The 18827-nt window shown below is 39.2% G+C and overlaps 1 protein-coding gene across 3 annotated transcripts; it reads left to right on the top strand.

The window, feature by feature from the left end:
• The first annotated feature begins 2069 nt into the window (after positions 1-2069).
• LOC143849550 (Tetratricopeptide repeat (TPR)-like superfamily protein) lies at positions 2070-18478 on the top strand. 3 transcript variants are annotated; one of them, XM_077358608.1, is made up of 4 exons: positions 2070-4415; positions 4552-4639; positions 17349-17532; positions 17605-18478. In XM_077358608.1, the coding sequence occupies exon 1, from the start codon at positions 2165-2167 to the stop codon at positions 4355-4357; it is 2193 nt and encodes a 730-aa protein (XP_077214723.1). In that variant the 5' UTR covers positions 2070-2164; the 3' UTR covers positions 4358-4415; positions 4552-4639; positions 17349-17532; positions 17605-18478. The 3 variants fall into 3 exon arrangements, with proteins under 3 accessions (XP_077214723.1, XP_077214727.1, XP_077214732.1); XM_077358612.1 differs by lacking the exon at positions 4552-4639; XM_077358617.1 differs by lacking the exons at positions 17349-17532; positions 17605-18478 and adding an exon at positions 9543-9806.
• Positions 18479-18827: the final 349 nt, after the last annotated feature.

Here is an 18827-nt window from a genome sequence, read left to right as displayed (position 1 = left end):
TTTTGAAATACCCACGAGACACCAAATGGTTTAATGGCGTCTTGCCAATGGCCATAAGAGAACGGACAATGCAATAATAAGTGGTCTAGGGATTCCTCCTCTTTCCGACAAAGAATACACCAACTTGCTAATCTGAATTTGCTTTTCTTGATGCGGTCACATGTGTTTATACTCCTATGGATGACAGTACACGCAAAAGCCATATTTTTGCTCAGCTTGAAGTAGTCCTGATTCCATCATTTAACATGTAGAAAAAAGATTTAACAGACACGCTCTATGGTTAAACTCATGAGGGGAATAATAACAAGAGTTATGAAGACAACGGAAGGAGGAAAGACTTACTATTTCCTCCTCTTTAAGGTTTCTTCTAAGCCTAATGTCCCAGAACACATTCGCAATTTCCTCACTCCTAACCTGGTGCTCACATACTCTTAACTCTATTGGTTTCTAGGCAATATAGGTTTGGAAAAGCATGGCACATATGTGACACCCCGTAGAAAACAAAGATCAACACAAGAAGGAGCAACACCCAAAATCACACAAATTACAGAAGGAGATGGGGAGAGAATTTTCTTTGAATACTTTATTCCAAAAGCAACACTCGTACACCATACGCCTGCACCTTCGGAAAACAAAACACAGAAAACAAAATAATAATATATGAAGGAAACTACGTAATGCTACTCCAAGCCGACCCAAATTAGAAACATGATTTCGCATCACATCAGCTCACGTAGGCCCGTGTCGGCCTGTCAGTAGCGGTCCAACCCCTTACTGTTGAAGATATTTGCAAAGGACCTTGGTGTGACTGGTAGAGAAGCACCAAGGGGTTGAGAGTCATTGGTTTAGTAATACCGATTTCATCATTTGACATTTGTACATATGCCCCGCCCCGTCTCCAAAATTTGGATTTGGCTTTTATATCCAGGAGAATCTTTTAGGCTTCACCACTTCAACATCATATTCTTCTAACTAGACCCGGCAACAAGTGACCCAAACCCACGGGTCCACCCGGCCCGCCCGTAAATTCCAGGTCCGGATCATCAATTTGTGACCCGTTTGAAATTGACCCGCGGGTCCACCTGGCCCGTCAAAACTGGGCCGGGTGGACCCGCGAGTGCCTGTAGTGAAGTACAAAAGTATAATTTTGGTCTTTTTTTTTTCTGTAAATGTCATAATTTTTTAATTTTCTTTGTAGGTTTTTTTTGGTAATTGTCATATTTTAATACATTCTTTTGGTAATTTTTCTACTCATTTTTTCCTAATTTTTCATTAAAAACTTAATACATTATTATAAAGAGGAAAATGATTGTGAGCTTGAGGGCCCAACACATGTGGGCCCACATTGTTAGGATGATCCAAACCATTCATTTGAAAGGCCCTTACATAGATAGGGTGTGTACAAAAAATCAGCTCCATAGGATCATCCTAACCCATCCAAAAGTGGAGGGTAAAATGGACAAACACCGTTTGTCACAAATCTGCCAATTTTTGCCCTCCGCTTTTGGAGGGGTTAGGATGATCCAATGGAGCTGATTTTTGGTACACGCCCTATCTATGATGGGGCCTTGCAAATGAATGGTTTGGATCATCACAAATGATGGATGGGTGACAAGCCGAAAAGTAGCCTCGGCGAAAGTGGCTAGCGAATCCCTATTAAAAAAAATCTAAAAAAAAAATACAGCAAAAATCCGAGCGGCCGCGGGTCGACCCAGCCCGTGCGGGCCGAGTGCAGGTCCGAGCTCAATGACCTGTAAAATTTTCCCGGTCATTTAAACCCGGACCCGTATGGGCCGGGTCAAGCCCGGCCCCGGCCCGCCCGTTTGCCAGGACTACTTCTAACCGAGAGGATCTTATCTCTTCCGCTATTTCTTATTTCATGAACCGTCCATTATTAGACGAGCTTTGCTAGGGAATTTCACAGAAAGGCATTTTGCGGCTGTTTTTTACGTGAGAAAATAGCCAGACAAGCTCACTTTTCTTATTCATTTAATCCATCTAAGGATACAAAGCCAATGCCTTTAAAATGGACAGTTCAGATCAATCTATGGTGGGTCCCACTATGCCTAGCGGCCCCTCGCTAGTCGCTAAATCAGAAACGGCCTCTTAAACCCAAGTATCCTACAACTATGAATTAGAAACCCACCCACGGTGGCATTTTCAAATGGCAAATGTCCGAAGCATCTCAATTGTTCTTCCCAGGTGCGATCACTCTCTCTATTCTCGCCTTATCTCTTTCCTCCCAAACCCTAACCCTAGTGAAACCCTAACCCTACAAAAAAATCCCATGACAGCGAATCCATATCTCGTACAATCCGTCTCCGATTCCTATATCACAGACAAGATTTTTTCTGACCTAGATCGCGGAAATTCCAATTTTTCTCATACTGTCTATCACAGATTAAATCCTTCAGTAGTTGTCAATGTTTTATACAAATGTAGTAGAAATTTGCATTTAGGGCAGAAATTCATTGATTTTGTATCCAAAAGCAAGGTTTTTAAGCACTCTTCGGATTCATTGAGCGCCATGATTCATATACTAGTAAGAAGTCGAAGGACTTCTGATGCACAGGTGTTAATTCTTCGAATGGTTCGAAAGAGAGGCGTTACGAGACCAGAAATCATCGAGGCATTGGTATCAACATATCAAAATTGCAATTCGAATCCGTTAGTTTTTGATTTGTTGATTAGAACCTATGTACAAGCTAGGAAATTGAGAGAAGCTTCTGAGGCATTTCGGATTTTGAGAAATAGGGGCTTTTCACTATCGATAAATGCTTGTAATAGCCTTCTTGGGGGGTTAGTTAGAGTTGGTTGGGTTGACATGGCGTGGGGGATTTATAGAGAAGTTGAGGGAAGCGAAATTCAGTTGAATGTATATACTTTGAATATCATGATTAACGCATTATGCAAGGAGGATAAGATGGAAAATGTAGAATCGTTTTTATCTGAAATGGAAGGGAAGGGTGTTTTTGCAGATAATGTGACGTATAATACATTGATTGATGCGCACTGTCGTGAAGGGCTTTTAGAAGAAGCAATTGGGTTAATGAATTTGATGTCGGGTAGGGGCTTAAGGCCTGATGTAATTGCCTATAATGCTGTTATAAATGGGTTTTGTAAGAATGGAAAATATGCGAGATCAATGGAAATATTGGATGAGATGTTGGCTACTGGATTGAATCCCAATACTTCTACTTATAATATACTGCTTGGTGGATGTTGCAGAAAGGGTAATGCGGATGATGCTGTGAAGATATATGAGGAAATGTTGTGTCATGGTCTTGTTCCTGACTTGGTAAGCTTTAGCTTGCTTATTGGCTTGTTCTCGAGGAAAGGTGATCTTGATCGGGCGCTAGTGTATTTTAGAGATATGAAGGGTGTTGGCTTGGTTCCAGATAGTGTGATTTATACTATGCTAATTGGTGGGTTTTCTCGGACCGGTTTAATCTCTGAGGCCCTCAAGATGCGGGATGAAATGGTAGAGAAAGGTTGTCTTCCAGATGTAGTGACGTACAATGCTATCTTGAATGGGATGTGCAAGGAGAGGAGGTTATCAGATGCCGATGAGCTTTTCAATGAAATGGTAGAAAGAGGGACAGCTCCTGATTATTACACTTTTACCACTCTGATTTATGGATACTGTAAGGATGGTTGTGTAGAGAAAGCATCATATTTGTTTGATATGATGGTGGAAAGGAATCTTAAGCCTGACATTGTCACATTCAATACATTGATTGACGGATTTTGCAAGGATGGTGACATGGAGAAGGCTAATGAGTTGTGGAATGTTATGATCCACCAAGGAATCTTTCCTAATCATGTTACATATAGCATCTTAATAGATGAGCTCTGTAGTAAAGGGCGTGTTGTTGAGTCATTCCAATTATGGGATGAAATGGTGGCAAAAGGCATTTTCCCCAATGTTGTTACTTATAACTCTGTTATTAAAGGGTATTGTCGATCAGGGAATGCAGTGAAGGCAGAAGAGTTTCTGAACAGAATGATGTCAGAAGGCATTGTTCCTGATAGGATAACATATAATACTCTTATTCATGGGTTTGTAAAAGAAGAAAAGATGTGTGAGGCTTTTGCTTTGGTTGATAAAATGGAAGCACGAGGGATATTACCTGATGTTATTACATACAATGCAGTCCTGTTTGGTTTCTGTGGACAAGGTAGAATGCAAGAGGCTGATTTGATCTTTAAGAAGATGATTAAGAGAGGTTTAGTACCTGATGGATCAACTTATACATCTTTGATAAATGGATATGTATCCCAAGACAACTTAAAAGAGGCGTTTCGACTGCATGATGAAATGCTGCGGAAGGGTTTTGTACCGGATGATAAATTCTGAAATCCTTTTCTTGTGTGGCTATTTAAGGACAGTCAGTTTCTCAAGCAATATACTTAAGGTATGTGCAGTAAATTTTGGTGCTTTCACATTCTTTTGTTTTTGTACTGTTAGCGTATTCTAAGGAGCTGAAAACTCAATTTTCACTGTTGCATTGCATTTTCTGGCCTAATTCTTTATTCATCTTGACTTCACAGATGCACAGAGAGCATAATAAAATAGCTATCTGCGGGAATTTATTTTAGACTTGGCTACTTCTCTAAATGTCAGGATATCGGGATGAAGGTGACATGATTTCTATCTCAACTAAGGCCATGTCTGGCAGCCAGGTTGTTTTTCCATGATAAATTGGTGTCTCCAAGTGGTGAGAGAGGGGTAGGACAGTCAGAGAAGGAGAGAGATTTGAGAGGCCACGATTGAGATGACGGTGAGAAGTGGCTAAAAATAAGGAAAAAGTCGATCCTATTTTGAGTAGAGTTTTTTGTTTCCTGTTTTTTAGCCATTCTTAACACTTGGAGAGACTGGATTTTTGTTTCCTGATTTTTGTTTCCTGGTTTTTAGCCACTCCACCCGCCCCTTTCTCGCCACTTCACCCGCCCTTTCTCACCACTTGGAGACACCAATTTATCATGAAAAAAAAATCCCGGCTGCCAGACATGCCCTAAAGGTTATCTAGAAGCTTAGGATTTGGAAGTTTTAATTTTCAGCGTGAGCCTTTTAATGATGGAATTTCTGGAGCTGGATATGATGATTTTTTATTGCTGGAGATACTACAGTCTTGTAAGCTCTTCTGCTTCTTGCATGATTATTGGTTTTATCATGTTGATCATAGTTTCAAAACTCCCTTGCGTCTTCGTGGACTCCCTCGAGTCGACTTCCTTTTACCTTGGTTGAGTTCTTGTCCAAGTCCGCTTTTTGCCCCACAAAGTCAATCAAAACTCCTTTGAGTCACCCGAGTAATGACCACGTCAACTGGGTACTCACCCGTGTCTACCACTTACTCAGCTGCGTCATGCTGAGTCGACTAGGATTTGCTTTGGCTACGTTTTGACCCCCATCCGCATTTTAAAACAATGCATAGGTGGGCTGTGATACTTCCTTGGAATGGAGATGGAAAGATCTAAGATGGGATGTATTCGCCCCATAAGAAGTATGCTGTGGACCTTCTTGATAGCTTTACATTGATTAATTGCAAGCTAGTTAGTGCAACTATGGTATACAGCAAGAAATCAATGCAAAAGAAGGGTAGTAGATCCATGATTCTCAAACATATAGGAGTATTTTTTTTTTTTGAATGGCTCATACATATAGGAGTATGGTTGGAGCACTCTAGTATCTAGCTCTTATTAGACCTGACATAATCTATGTGGTGAACTAGGTTTGTCATCTTCTTCACGATCCTAGAGACGAACACCTTCAGGCACCCGAGAGGATTTTGAGGTACATTAGAGAACATGTTAGATCATGGGCTACTCTAGTGGGCACAGTAGTAGAACATGTTAGATCATGGGCTACTCTACGGGGCATAGTAGGATTAGGCAAAGTATGTGGATATTGAGATGCAGGCTGGGGAGATCCAGACGCACGAAGGTCAGTGTTAAGATATTTTCTTCTACTGAAGAACTATCTAATCTCATGGAGCAACAAAATGCAAAGAAGTGTAGCCAAATTGAGTGCAAAGGTGGAATACAGGTCGATGGCTTTCACTACAATTGAGCATATATGGTTGGGATATCTCGTATAAAAGTTACATTTGAGATCAAGAACACTTGTTCTTTACTGATATAATTAGAGTGACATCAAATTATCTCAAAACCTATACTTCCACGCCTGGACAAAGCACATTGAGGTAGATTAGCATTTCATATGTTAAAAGGTAAAAGATGGTGAATTTACCCCAGCTATGTGTCTAGTAAAGGAAAATTGACTGATGTATTCACGAAGGGGCTTATAGCCTATCATCATCGTTACTTGATGAACAAAGTGAACATGTGCCACACAACATATCAGCTCAAGAGGTAGTGTTCAAGATAGTCGAATTTTGAGACTAGGGATATTTTGGTCATTTGGCCACATGTCGTATAAATTATCACTGTAAACAGTATTTTCGAACTAATGAAGCATTGAACTGAGTTTAGACTCCATCTTTTCTATTCTCCTCTTCTCTATTCTGTATCTTTATATGTGATCATCATGAAGAGAGTTTTCACAAAATGATGCCTACGTCTCTTCCGTAGTGAAGAAACATGGGTGCGGAAGTCAATATCACCGATATGGATATAATGACATATTTGTGATAAATCATTCCAGACATGATGGGATTGTTGCATTCAATATTGTGTGGGAAGTGTAAGACTTTGGGATGCTTTTTTTAAATGGGAAATTTATTGATTTAGTGAGAGTATCATCCTTGTTGAAAGAAATGCTTTGCTGCAAGTCGCTTGAGTTATATTATTTTGGAATGGTAAGCCTTTAAAAGATTGTAATGAAAGAGGGTCGGTCTAACTCTTCTCTCTTTCTTGGGCTACATATTCTGTCCAATAAATAAGAAGCTTCTTGAACTTTATTTGGCTTGTGTGCTTTTCTAGGGCTGCTGCATTCTGGAATGCCATTTGTTAATGTAGTTGTTATCTCAATTGTTCATTATTATGGACTACCCATTAAGTGTTCTGCAATGATTCTTGCTAACTGAAATTCTGCACTTTTGTGGTCCTCTTTTGTTGTAAATCAGTATCAGAATCGTATAGAACCAAATGCAGTCACTTTATGGATGAGATTACACATGGAAATAAACGAGCATTCCAAGGAAAGTGTCTCTAGTCGGTCGACTGGAGAACCTTCTCTAGTCCGCCGACCAAAAACACAGTGGGCACACATTATATATATATGGGAAAACTTTTTGTGAGCTCGAGCTCAAGCTCATATAGCTTATATGAGCTCGAGTTCCACAAACACATGGGTCCCACATATTTTGGGGTGATCCAAAGCATTCATTTGGAAGGCCTTCACATAGATAGGGTGTGTACCAAAAATCAGGTCCATAGGATGATCCTAACCCATCCAAACGTGGAAGGAAAAATGGGCAAACACTTTGTCGACAAATCTGCCCATTTTTGCCCTCCACTTTTGGAGCGGTTAGGATGATCCAATGGACCTGATTTTTGGTACACATCCTATCTATGATGGGCCCTTGAAAATGAATGGATTGGATCACCACAAAAAAAATGTGGGACCCATGTGTTTGGGAACTCGAGCTCGTATAAGCTTATATGAGCTCGAGCTCACGAACAGTGAGCCCTATATATATATGAGGAAAATGATTGTGAGCTTGAAGCTCATATAGCTTATATGAGCTTGAGGGCCCAAACACATGGGTCCCGCATTTTTTGTGGTGATCCAAACCATTCATTTGCAAGGCCCCATCATAGATAGGGTGTGTACCAAAAATCAGCTCCATTGGATCATCCTAACCCCTCCAAAAGCGGAGGGCAAAAATGGGTAGATTTGTGGCAAATGGTGTCTGTCCATTTTGCCCTCCACTTTTGGATGGGTTAGGATGATCCTATGGAGCTGATTTTTTGTACACACCCTATCTTTGTAAGGGCCTTTCAAATGAATGCTTTGGATCATTCTAACAATGTGGGCCCACATGTGTTTGGGCCCTCAAGCTCATATAAGCTATATGAGCTTCAAGCTCACAATCATTTTCCTCTCTCTCTCTCTCTCTCTCTATATATATATATATATATATATATATATATATATATAGAGAGAGAGAGAGAGAGAGAGAAAACGGTCCCTACACATATGTGTAGATAAGTTATCTACACACTAGCTTAAAATACAGTGGGGGCTACATTATTTGGGTGATCCAAACCATTCATTTTTAAGGCCCTCACATAGATAGGGTGTCCACAAAAAATCAAATCCATAGGATCATCCTAACCATTCGAACTGTGGAGGCAAAAAATAGACTAATTTGTGAAGGTTTAAAGACATCCAATTTACCTCCACAAATCGTAGGGTTGGGATGATCCTATGGATCTGATTTTTTATAGACACCCTATCTATGTGAGGGCCTTTAAAATGGATGGCTTGGATCACCCAAACAATGTGGGCCCCCACTGTATTTTAAGCTAGTGTGTAGAGAACTCTCTACACATATGTGTAGGAACCGTCTTCTCATATATATATATATATATATATATATATGACAAAAGTGTAGCTACACGTACGGGTAGCTAACTTAGCTACTCCGTCGGCTTAAAATACAGTGGGCCCACATTGTTTGGGTGATCCAAACCATTCATTTGATAGGCCCTCACATTGATAGGGTGTGCCCAAAAAATCAGCTCCATTGGATCATCCCAACCCTTCAAACTGTGGAGGCAAAAATGGACGTGTAAAACCCTTCACAGTTTGAAGGGTTGGGATGATCCAATGGAGCTGATTTTTTGGGCACACCCTATCAATGTGAGGGCCTATCAAATGAATGGTTTGGATCACCCAATCAATGTGGGCCCACTGTATTTTAAGCCGATGGAGTAGCTAAGTTAGCTACCCGTACGTGTAGCTACACTTCTCTCTCTCTCTCTCTCTCTCTCTCTCTCTCTCTCTATATATATATATATATATATATATATAGAAGAATAAGATTGTGCGGTCGACCGCACCAAGCTTAGGTGCGGTCGAGGGCCCCAAACTCATGTGGCCCCACTTTGTTAGGATGATCCAAAGCATTCATTTGAAAGGCCCTTACATAGATGGGATATGTACAAAAAATCAGCTCCATAGGATCATCCTAACCCATCCATTTGTGGAGGTCAAAATGGACAGACACCGTTTGCCACAAATTTGCCCATTTTTGCCCTCCACTTTTGGAGGGGTTAGGATGATCCAATGGAGCTGATTTTTTGTACACACCCTATCTATGATGGGGCCTTGCAAGTGAATGGTTTTGATTAACACAAAAAATGTGGGACCCATGTGTTTGGGCCCTCGACCGCACCTAAGCTTAGGTGCGCTCGACCGCACACTCCTTTTCCTCATATATATATATATATATATATATTGCTGTATCAATGTATGCACTTCTGATTTGTTTTAAGCAGAACTAAAGATCCAAGTGCCCCCCATACAATTTATATGATGGTACTGAATCTTTGCACTTCTGATTTGCTTTAAGCAGAACTAAAGATCCAAGTGCCCTCATACAATTTCTATGATGATACTGAAACACGGTTGAATAATTGCGCCTTGTATAGTAGGAGAATCTGGTGGATCCATATAAGCAATCTGACACATTTGCTACTTAATTGGACCTTCATATTTGTATGTATTGCTTTCATGTTATCTGTGGCTCATAGCATTCTTTTTCTTTTGTTTCCTCTCCTACAACTCTTCTAACTCCCTCCCTGTGTTAATTGTGTAGAGATGTAATTTAATTGATGCATGAATAGAAGAATACAAAGACATAACAAAGAATTAGAAAAAGATGATGTAGAAGCAAAGTACAAACCTGTGAATTATTACCTATTGCTTTACTATTTTGCAAGATTTTAAAGCAGGTGATTACTTTTGACTCCCTCTATTCTATTTGCTTTCTTAGAGTGATAATTCACTTGAAAACATAAATCTAAGATGTGCACATATTAGAAGAGTAAAATGAAGAAGATATGAGCATGCCATTCATAATGAACATGTTCAAGACACAATCCCACATAAAAATGAGCCGTAATTAAATTAAATGAATTTAGTTTAGACCAATGTTACTTGGAATGCAGTTCGTTCTGGTACGATGAGGGTTGTGGGTCAGTTTGGAGCGTTAATTCGGGTCTCTATAGTATACACACACACACTCTCTCTCTCTTTTTATATATTTTTACAAGAATATCATTCCATAGTACATACTACATAGTACATATATTTAATAAACAAAATAAAAAACCTCATGTATGCAAACATAGTACATACATTTAATAAACAAAACATAAAACCTCATGTATGCAATTCATATTTATTCAAAATGGAAATTCCAGTTCCAATCCTACCTGAAATGTTTAAAATTTGAAGATCTCCAAATATCACTAAATTAAGTACAAGTACTTATATCGCATTCCCAATCTTAAATGAAAGCAAATAGAAAATAATTACACAATTCTGTAATAAAAATATAAAAATATGATAAATGATCAAAGTAATTAATTATTGTGCCACTCCCTTTCCCTGGTCTAGCGAATTGTTCACTTTTGCGAAGTTGTATATGCGAGTTTGGACTCTGTACATGTAACCCTAGTACACACATATATATTATACATCATTTTGCATGGAGCTCCCTTAAGGGACTCTCTTCTTCTCGCTCACTTCTTTATCTTTTCTTGTTTACTATGTTAGGTTCAACAGTGGCAAATGGGTTCACTCATGAATCGTTGTTGGGAACAATGATCATCATAAGGGATGCATGTGCTGCTCACCTATTACACGGAAAATTTTAATCTCATGTCATGTGTTTCTTGATGAGTCCCACTTTTATGATTATGACCCACCGACCGTTGGATGTAAGATACTGAGATTAATGGGTACAGTAAGTCGTCTCGTCGGATGGCTGTCACAACGCATCCACATCACCCTCAACTCAACTTACACTGGCAACATGCAATCTATACAGTGATGCAGGACAACACCTAATTTACGGAGACTCCTACACTCTAATGGGATAAAGGCATTAGGAAAGATTTAGGGTTAACACGGAAGACTCAGACACCTAAAGAACTAACATAGGGCTGATCTGGCTCTAATTTTACTACGGGGCAGCAGCAATAACGAGACGTTAAATGCTTTCAATAATTAGAAAAATCACAATTAACAAGAAATAAAACTTATGCAAATTAATCAGTAGGTAAAACATCTTATAGATGGATTGTTAATGGCAAAATTAGTCCTAAACTAGGTTTTAGTTTACGCATGCAACCAATTAAAAGAACTAAAAGCTAACGCAACTACCGATGAATTAGGTGTAAACAAGCATGAAAATAGTAATAATCAATGAAGAACATCAGAAAATTATCAACAGCAATGAGGGGTTCAAAGCAGTCCAGATTTAGACTAAAAGGGTATTTCGGTAATTTTACAGATCTGGAATTTTGGGGTTATACTTTTGTCCAGATTATAGTTATGATCTAGAAAGGTAAAATGAAGTAAATCTAGGGTTTAGGGAGGGGTTTTGATGGTAGGTTTAGGCTAGGGATCTCAAAAACTAGTTTTAGGGCTTGAAAGGGGTGAAATCTCAACTAGGCTCAAAAGGGGTTTAGGGAAAGGGATCTTGAGTGTTTTAACTGAGGTTTAATCACAAAGTCAAGCCCTCAAAATCTCAGCTCTGAGATTTTGATTTTGAAGAACAAACAAGATATTCGGTTTTTGGTTTTTTTCAACTTAAGGGTCCAAAACACAAAGAAACTGAAAAGATTGATGTACTAACCTTGTTGTGCAGAGTTGATAGAGAAAGAGAGTAGAGAAGAATAGAGAAGATGAGAAGGATGGTTCCAAACCACCAAGAAGAAGGGAGAAGAAGAAAACCCAAGTTTTTGGCTTTAAGCAAAACCTCAATTCTATTCAATATTCAAAGTCCCTTACATTGCTTTCATAAGATGTATTTATAAAAAAAGAAACCCTATATGATAACTTAAAGTTGAAAACTAATCTCAACCATTCATCTGATCCAAAGTAAAGTAAATAAAGTTAAAAATTTAACTAAAATAGTAATCCCGTAATAGACATATACCACTTCCTAAAAACACCCATAACTTGCTCAAATCACATCAAAATCATGTGATCTTGGGCTCATTAGATAGGAATTGAAAAACCTTTCTAATAATACAAAAAATATGCCAAATAGATGAGATTTGATGTGTAAAAAGTAGGCTACAAATAAAATGACGAAAATAGAAGATAAATAATAAAAAAGGACGCCCATGTCTGTGGCCCATGCTAGAGTCTCCACCATCAGTCCCGTCCATGTCTGCTCTTGTAAACCTTGAATTCTTTCGCATTGTTGATGTCCCCATCATACAGCCATATGCTATGCACTTTATTCATCAAAATAAGGACAACCAAGTGCTGCAGCACAATTCTTCAAAGGGTTTGATGAACCCACGACACTCACTGAGGACATATAATAATTGGTGGATAGAAGCTATGCAAGAGGAAATGGAGCCCTGTATAAAAATGATACGTGAGAGATAGTAAAGGCTGAGGAGACCAGTATACTGGAACGTTGTAGGCTGCAAATGGGTCTACAAAGTCAAACAAAAGCCAAATCGGACCATTGACAGGCACACGGTGCAATTAGTGGCCAAAGGGTACATTCAGAGGTATGATCTTGACTATGATAAGACATACCTTGTTATCAAAAGCACTACAGTGAGATTCATCTTAGCCTTGGCCAACATCTTTCGGTGGATTCTCAGTGAAATGGATGTGAAGGATGCATTTTTTTTCATGGGTACTTTAAGGATGAGGTCTATATTGGAACAATCAAAAGGCTTTGAAATTGCGTACAGTAGCAACTATGTAAGTAGACTCAGGAAGGTTGTTTATGGACTCAAACAGGCTCCATGAGCGTGGCTTGACAAACTACATCAGACACTCAAACAGAATGGATACAAAAGTATGTATGATAACTCCTTATTTTTTAAGCAGCCATGATCAGGGCGGTTATGGTCTGTGTTGATGGTATCGTCATCTCATGAAGTGATATTTGTGGCATTCAAAAACTCAAAAATAGCTTGAAGGAATCCTTTGACAGGAAGGATCTGGGTCATCTTTGCTATTTCCTTGGAGGAGAAGTAGAAAGTTCCAAGGATGGAATGTGCCGATCGAAAAGGATGTATGCACTTGATTTACTTGATTGGTTTTGTATGATGAATTGCAAATTTTTAGATGCTCTTGTTGATTATAACAAAAAAATCAGTGAGAAGGCAAGAAAGTTAGTGATCCACATACTTACCAAAATATGGCAGGGATCCTGCAGCATTCACTATCACAGTCTCACCTGGCTAGATATTACCCATGCTATAAATTAAGTGTGCCAGCATTTGCATAATCTTCTAAAGGAATACTTATAGGCAATGAAGCACATTTAGAGTTGCCTTAGAGGGATTGTTGCCCATTGACTGTTTTACAAAATTAGATAAGACAAGAGAGTCGGGATATCCAGTTACTTGAATGCAAATTGGGCTGACGGTCCTGAAATGCTGAGGTCTACTACAGGGTACTGCATATATATATATATATATATATATATATATATATATATGAGGAAAGTGTTTCTAGTCGGTAGACTAGATAAGCTTATCTACTCCGCCTTTTAAAAAAATACAGTGGGCCCACGCTTCTTGGATGATCCAAACCATTCATAGGATAGGTCTTAACATAGATAGGGTGTGCCCAAAAAATCAGCACCAAAGGGTCATCCTAGCCCTTCATTTTGTTGGGCATTGTGGTTCCCAGAATGGACACATATAAACGTCCACGTTTATATGCGTCCATTTTGGACACGGTGTGCCCAACAAAATGAAGGGCTAGGATGACCCTTTGGTGCTGATTTTTTGGGCACACCCTATCTATGTTAGGACCTATCCTATGAATGGTTTGGATCATCCAAGAAGCGTGGGCTCACTGTATTTTTTTAAAAGGCGGAGTAGATAAGCTTATCTAGGGGGTAGACTAGAAACACTTTCCTCTATATATATATATATATATATATATATATATATATATATATATATATATATATATATTGTTTTGAAAATTGACTTTTATTATTTGATAAAGTGCCCAATAAGGGACAAGTTGTCCCCTAACAGGCTACAACAGTACCGCCCCCCCTGCATAGAGTCGAATTAGCTTACATATCAGAAATATGCTACCCAAGTACCCATCCCCATTCCCCATTACATTATCCATTTGCCTAACTTGTATCGAATCCAACAATACACCTTGTTTAGCTAGTTCATCCGCCATCTCATTAGCCGACGGTCTTCTGTGTTTGATCCTAGGTCGGATCCTTTGTATTATATCCTTGATCTCCGCGAAGTAATTTTGCAGTCTCCGAGGCCCTTTTGAATTCTCTGATGCCCACACAATTTCATTTGATGAATCACCTTCAATGATGAGTGGATTAGATGAATGACTTGAATACCATTTAATTCCAAACAATAGAGCCCGTGCCTCGGCCTCGTTTGCATCGCAAATCCCAATCGGACCTGAGTAGGACATTACTACCAGTCCCCTGTCATCATGTACAACATATTGCTGAACAATTTGGATGATCTCTTAGGCCCTGTTCATTTGATATTGTAGCAACCGATTGTCACCCCCCAATCCGATTATTGGACTCAAAATTACATTAATATTTAGTCCAGTAATCGGATTGGGGGGTGACAATTGGTTGTCATAATCCCAAATGAACAGGGCATTAGAGTAGCAAGAAGCAAAAGGCAATAGCCCACTCAAGAGTGCAACAATTGAGTAAAGAGGCGATGGCCACAACTGTTGTAGAGCTCATTTAGCTGAGGCATCTATGTAGGTGCTCCATCTCAAGTCAGACAATAATGTGTTGTGTTGTGACTATCAAAGTGCCATCAAACTGTCACAGAACCCAGTCTTCCATGCCTACTACTTCGGTCATGAGGAAGTGGAGAGTGGTGAAGTATTTCCATGCTATATTGCAAGGCATGAACAAACCACCACTGTCTTCACCAAAGAGCTTACAACTGACCATCATCATCACATAAGTGGGACAATCTTAAAATGTCTAGTGGACCATGTTAGTTTAAAGAGTATTTGAACTGATCAAAATTAATTGGGGGATATTTTGGTCATTTTGATCTTTGCAAGCTTGTTCTTGTATGCTATTTTGTGACGTTATGAAGGATTATGTCTTTTTCTGAAATTTGTATCACATTTATAGTTTTGTAGAATCTTTGGTACACATTGGCTGGCAGCATCAAGAAAATACATACATTTTGGCATTTGTCTTTGGCTATTGTCATGGATTTCTTCTTAAAGATAATAAACATAGATAAGGTGATTCATCTGGTACAATTACTAAAGTGACTTGGTTATATGGGGCCACCTTTTTGTTTTTTGTTTTTGTTTTTGGTGAATGGCTTTATGGGGCCACCTTTTTTATCCTTTTTGTGATATCCTATTTAATCCTCTACAGAGAAGTGGAAATTCCATTGATTTCGATAATGTGATTTGAAGATGGTTTTTTGCTGATTTAGACTTGTACCTTCATCTGATTTTGGTCTAGCCATTAGCTTGATTATAAAGGAAGTCTTAACTAAGGGTTCAACTTATCCCATCTGCCTAATTTTTGTCAACATAATTCAAGCTGATGCTTCTTGATTTGGGAGATTTTCTGTGAAGATCTTGCTTGCACTATGTGGTTTATTGGCTTGAGCAATTTCATCAGGGTTTTCCCACATCTACAATCTGAAAATCATTTTTGTTTACCCAAGGTATAAATGGATCCAGGAAATGTTCTAATGGAGCAAAGCTCCTCAATATCGTGGTGAAGCCTAGTTCGTATCATGGCCACAAATGAGGCCTTCTCATATCAATCTGAACTGTCCACATGACGTGTAAAATCTGATTCAATCAAATATTGTCGAAAGGAGAAGAGAAGAGGATACAACGCAAAACAAAATGTACAATAGCTTGCGCATGTGATAAAAGGAGTAAACTCAACTCAACTCAACTAAAAGCCTTTGTCCCTAACTAGTTGGGGTCGGCAAATGAATCCTTCAAAAAACTATCCTTTTCCTTGATAAAAGGAGTAAAGTACGTTAATGAAATCAGCCATAAAAACTTGTTTGCACTAGTACTCTCCCTCAAGCTGAATTATTCCCTTGAACATGCATGATTTTACAATTCCACTGAAATCAACACAAAACGACCGAAATGTTTCTGTTTCAATCCCCACCGAAACCAAAACTGTAGTGTATCAGTAGTATACTATTTCAGTATGTATTGCATAATTATATTTATATGAATTGCAATATGAAATGTGGCGTATGTATTGTGTGTGTGAATTATATGTGATACTATCATGTAGTGAATTATCAGATACGCGCGACAATGAATGTCACTAGGTGTTTGATGTTAAGCCTTGTCCGTTTCAGATTGTGGCAGCCAATTGTGAACCCCCAACCAATTATTAGACTCAAAATTAAACGTAATTTTAAGTCCAATAATCGGCTTGGGGCTGACAAACTGTTGTCAGAATCTGAAATGGACAGGGCCTAAACCATTATGGATGATTGTCTTGCTTATGTGATGTTTTCTAAATTTGTTTGTGCTTATTTTTGCATTTCCTCAAGTTTTATCTTAAATTTGTATCATTTGCATATGTTTCCATATGTTTCCGTGATTTTACAAGTTTTCCATCGAAATTTCCAACTGAAAAACCACAATATGTCATGTCTTTGGCAACCAAAACCTAAATTTAAAACCTTGTGAACGTGTGGAGCTTGTCAATCATGATGTGAAGGGTTATCCTTCAATCGAGGACAGGAGAAGATCGGCGAACGAGATGGCTGGTCGGTTAGCCTAAGATGGTGTCTTGTTGGAAGCTATGTCGATCCACATAACTTCCAATATCAACGAAAACTGAATGTATCTCTTCATTTTGTTTTGCTGATGTAATCCTGGGCTTGTGGGGACATCTTGTCCCCTGGTTGCCCTTCATTATCAATAAAGTCACCTTAAAAAAAATCAGGATCTGAATGGTGATCTCTATTGAGACCTTTGTTAAAAATTTCTGCTACCCTGATCTCTCCTTGAAGTAAAGAGGAGCGATCTCACCATTCTTGACTTTTTCTTTAACAATGTTGTAGTCAATCTCCCTGTGTTTCATCGTCACATGAAACACTGGATTGGGTCCATACCAATTTACTCTGAAAAATCTCATGATCCTCTTTGATGTTTGCAGATGTTCTTACCTTGGATCATATAGGAATTAGCAAACTTGATTCAATGCATACGTGATATTTGGCTCTAAAGCTCAGAATACCTCGCACTGAGAGCACTTTCAGCCATGCAATTTATCAATTTGATGGGTTTGGCGTGTTATACATTGCTGGTTTTGGCTCTAAAGCTCGCACTACAGTGACGCGGTAAGTAATGTTGAATTGAGCACTCTGCATCTGTTAGCCTACTAGTCATACGAACTGATATTTCATCTGCAGGGTAAGAAGATTCATGTGATGGGAAAACCTTGGCGAGAAAAGGGGACGATGTCACACTCGATGAGGAAATTAGATGCCGGGTTGCATAGACAATGACAATGGATTTTGTCCAGTACTGCGATGTTTGGAGATGACTATGACACATTTTTAGGTTGCCAAAGAGTCGTGCCATGGTTCCCAACTGTCCCTCTTGTGTCTGGAATCTGCAGTAGTCCACGAGGAAGGGGTTGATGGTGAGTTAACTCAACACTGATTGATTTGACGTGGCTTCGATATGGTCATGTGGGCTCCTCACTTCAAGAAGACAATTGGAATGGAGACTCAAATGAGCTCTTTGATCTTTCTTTCCTTGGGGTGCTTCTGGGTCAATAAAAAATGTTGAAATGAGGTTCACTTGTCTGTTAAGGGGAAGGGATGTGGGAGCTGAAAAGGGAAGATTTTCAATCAGGGAATGCATTGGTGGGGCTCTATGTTGTCCCTGTTTAGGGGGTGTAGGGGCGATATCTCTGTTACTTTACTCTGCTAGAGAGTAATGTGCGAAGTGTGGTTGTTTTCTGCAGAGAGGGCCCTTTCTGTCCATTCCATATCACCAAATATGATGCTAGAAACAAAAATGGGTATCAATGGGACAATGGAGCTTTTTGGTTTCTAGCATGTGTGGGGGAAGATACTCTCATCACGAGGAAAATCTTGTGACTATTTCTCAGCAGGCGAAGACCCCACACACCACTCATCACCTTACTCCCCTTTTGTTTTGATAGCTGCACCCCTCTCTTTATTCTGAAGTCTAAACGTCCCCTCCATTACCGTGCAAAATTACACTGTAAGGCCCACATTGTTGATTATTCAAAGCACAATGATATATTCACCCCCTTACACTAACCAATTGTAGTGTAAAAAGAGTAGTCATAGTCTCATAGATACACTAAAGGGTGTGGCCTGGAGAAGAAGAGGGAGCTAATGTATCACTTCCCTTATTCAAACCATTCATATGTTGGGCCCCATTATGGATGGAGCAAGAGTTTAAAAATCGCTCACATCACAGTCCTGACCCTCAAATTTAAAATTTGTCTCATTTAAATGGATGGCTGGAATATAAAATGGCAGAGGTGTGCATTCATCTGAGAAATCTCAATGGATTAGAGAGGGATAAGACAGTTTACATAGAAGATATATTGTGGTACATGGTCCATCCATAGTGGGCTAGATGAATGGTTCAGATC

The sequence above is a fragment of the Tasmannia lanceolata genome, unplaced genomic scaffold (assembly GCF_043159265.1).
Source record: "Tasmannia lanceolata isolate RefF3 unplaced genomic scaffold, GAP_Taslan_0.1 ptg000003l, whole genome shotgun sequence".
Lineage (NCBI taxonomy): Eukaryota > Viridiplantae > Streptophyta > Magnoliopsida > Canellales > Winteraceae > Tasmannia > Tasmannia lanceolata.
Note: the sequence above shows the minus strand (reverse complement) of the source record. Positions and strands in the feature narration are given on the sequence as shown.

Bases quoted from the DNA above. Each gene is read 5' to 3' on its own strand.
- LOC143849550 (XM_077358612.1), top strand. From the start codon at position 2,165: ATGGCAAATGTCCGAAGCATCTCAATTGTTCTTCCCAGGTGCGATCAC.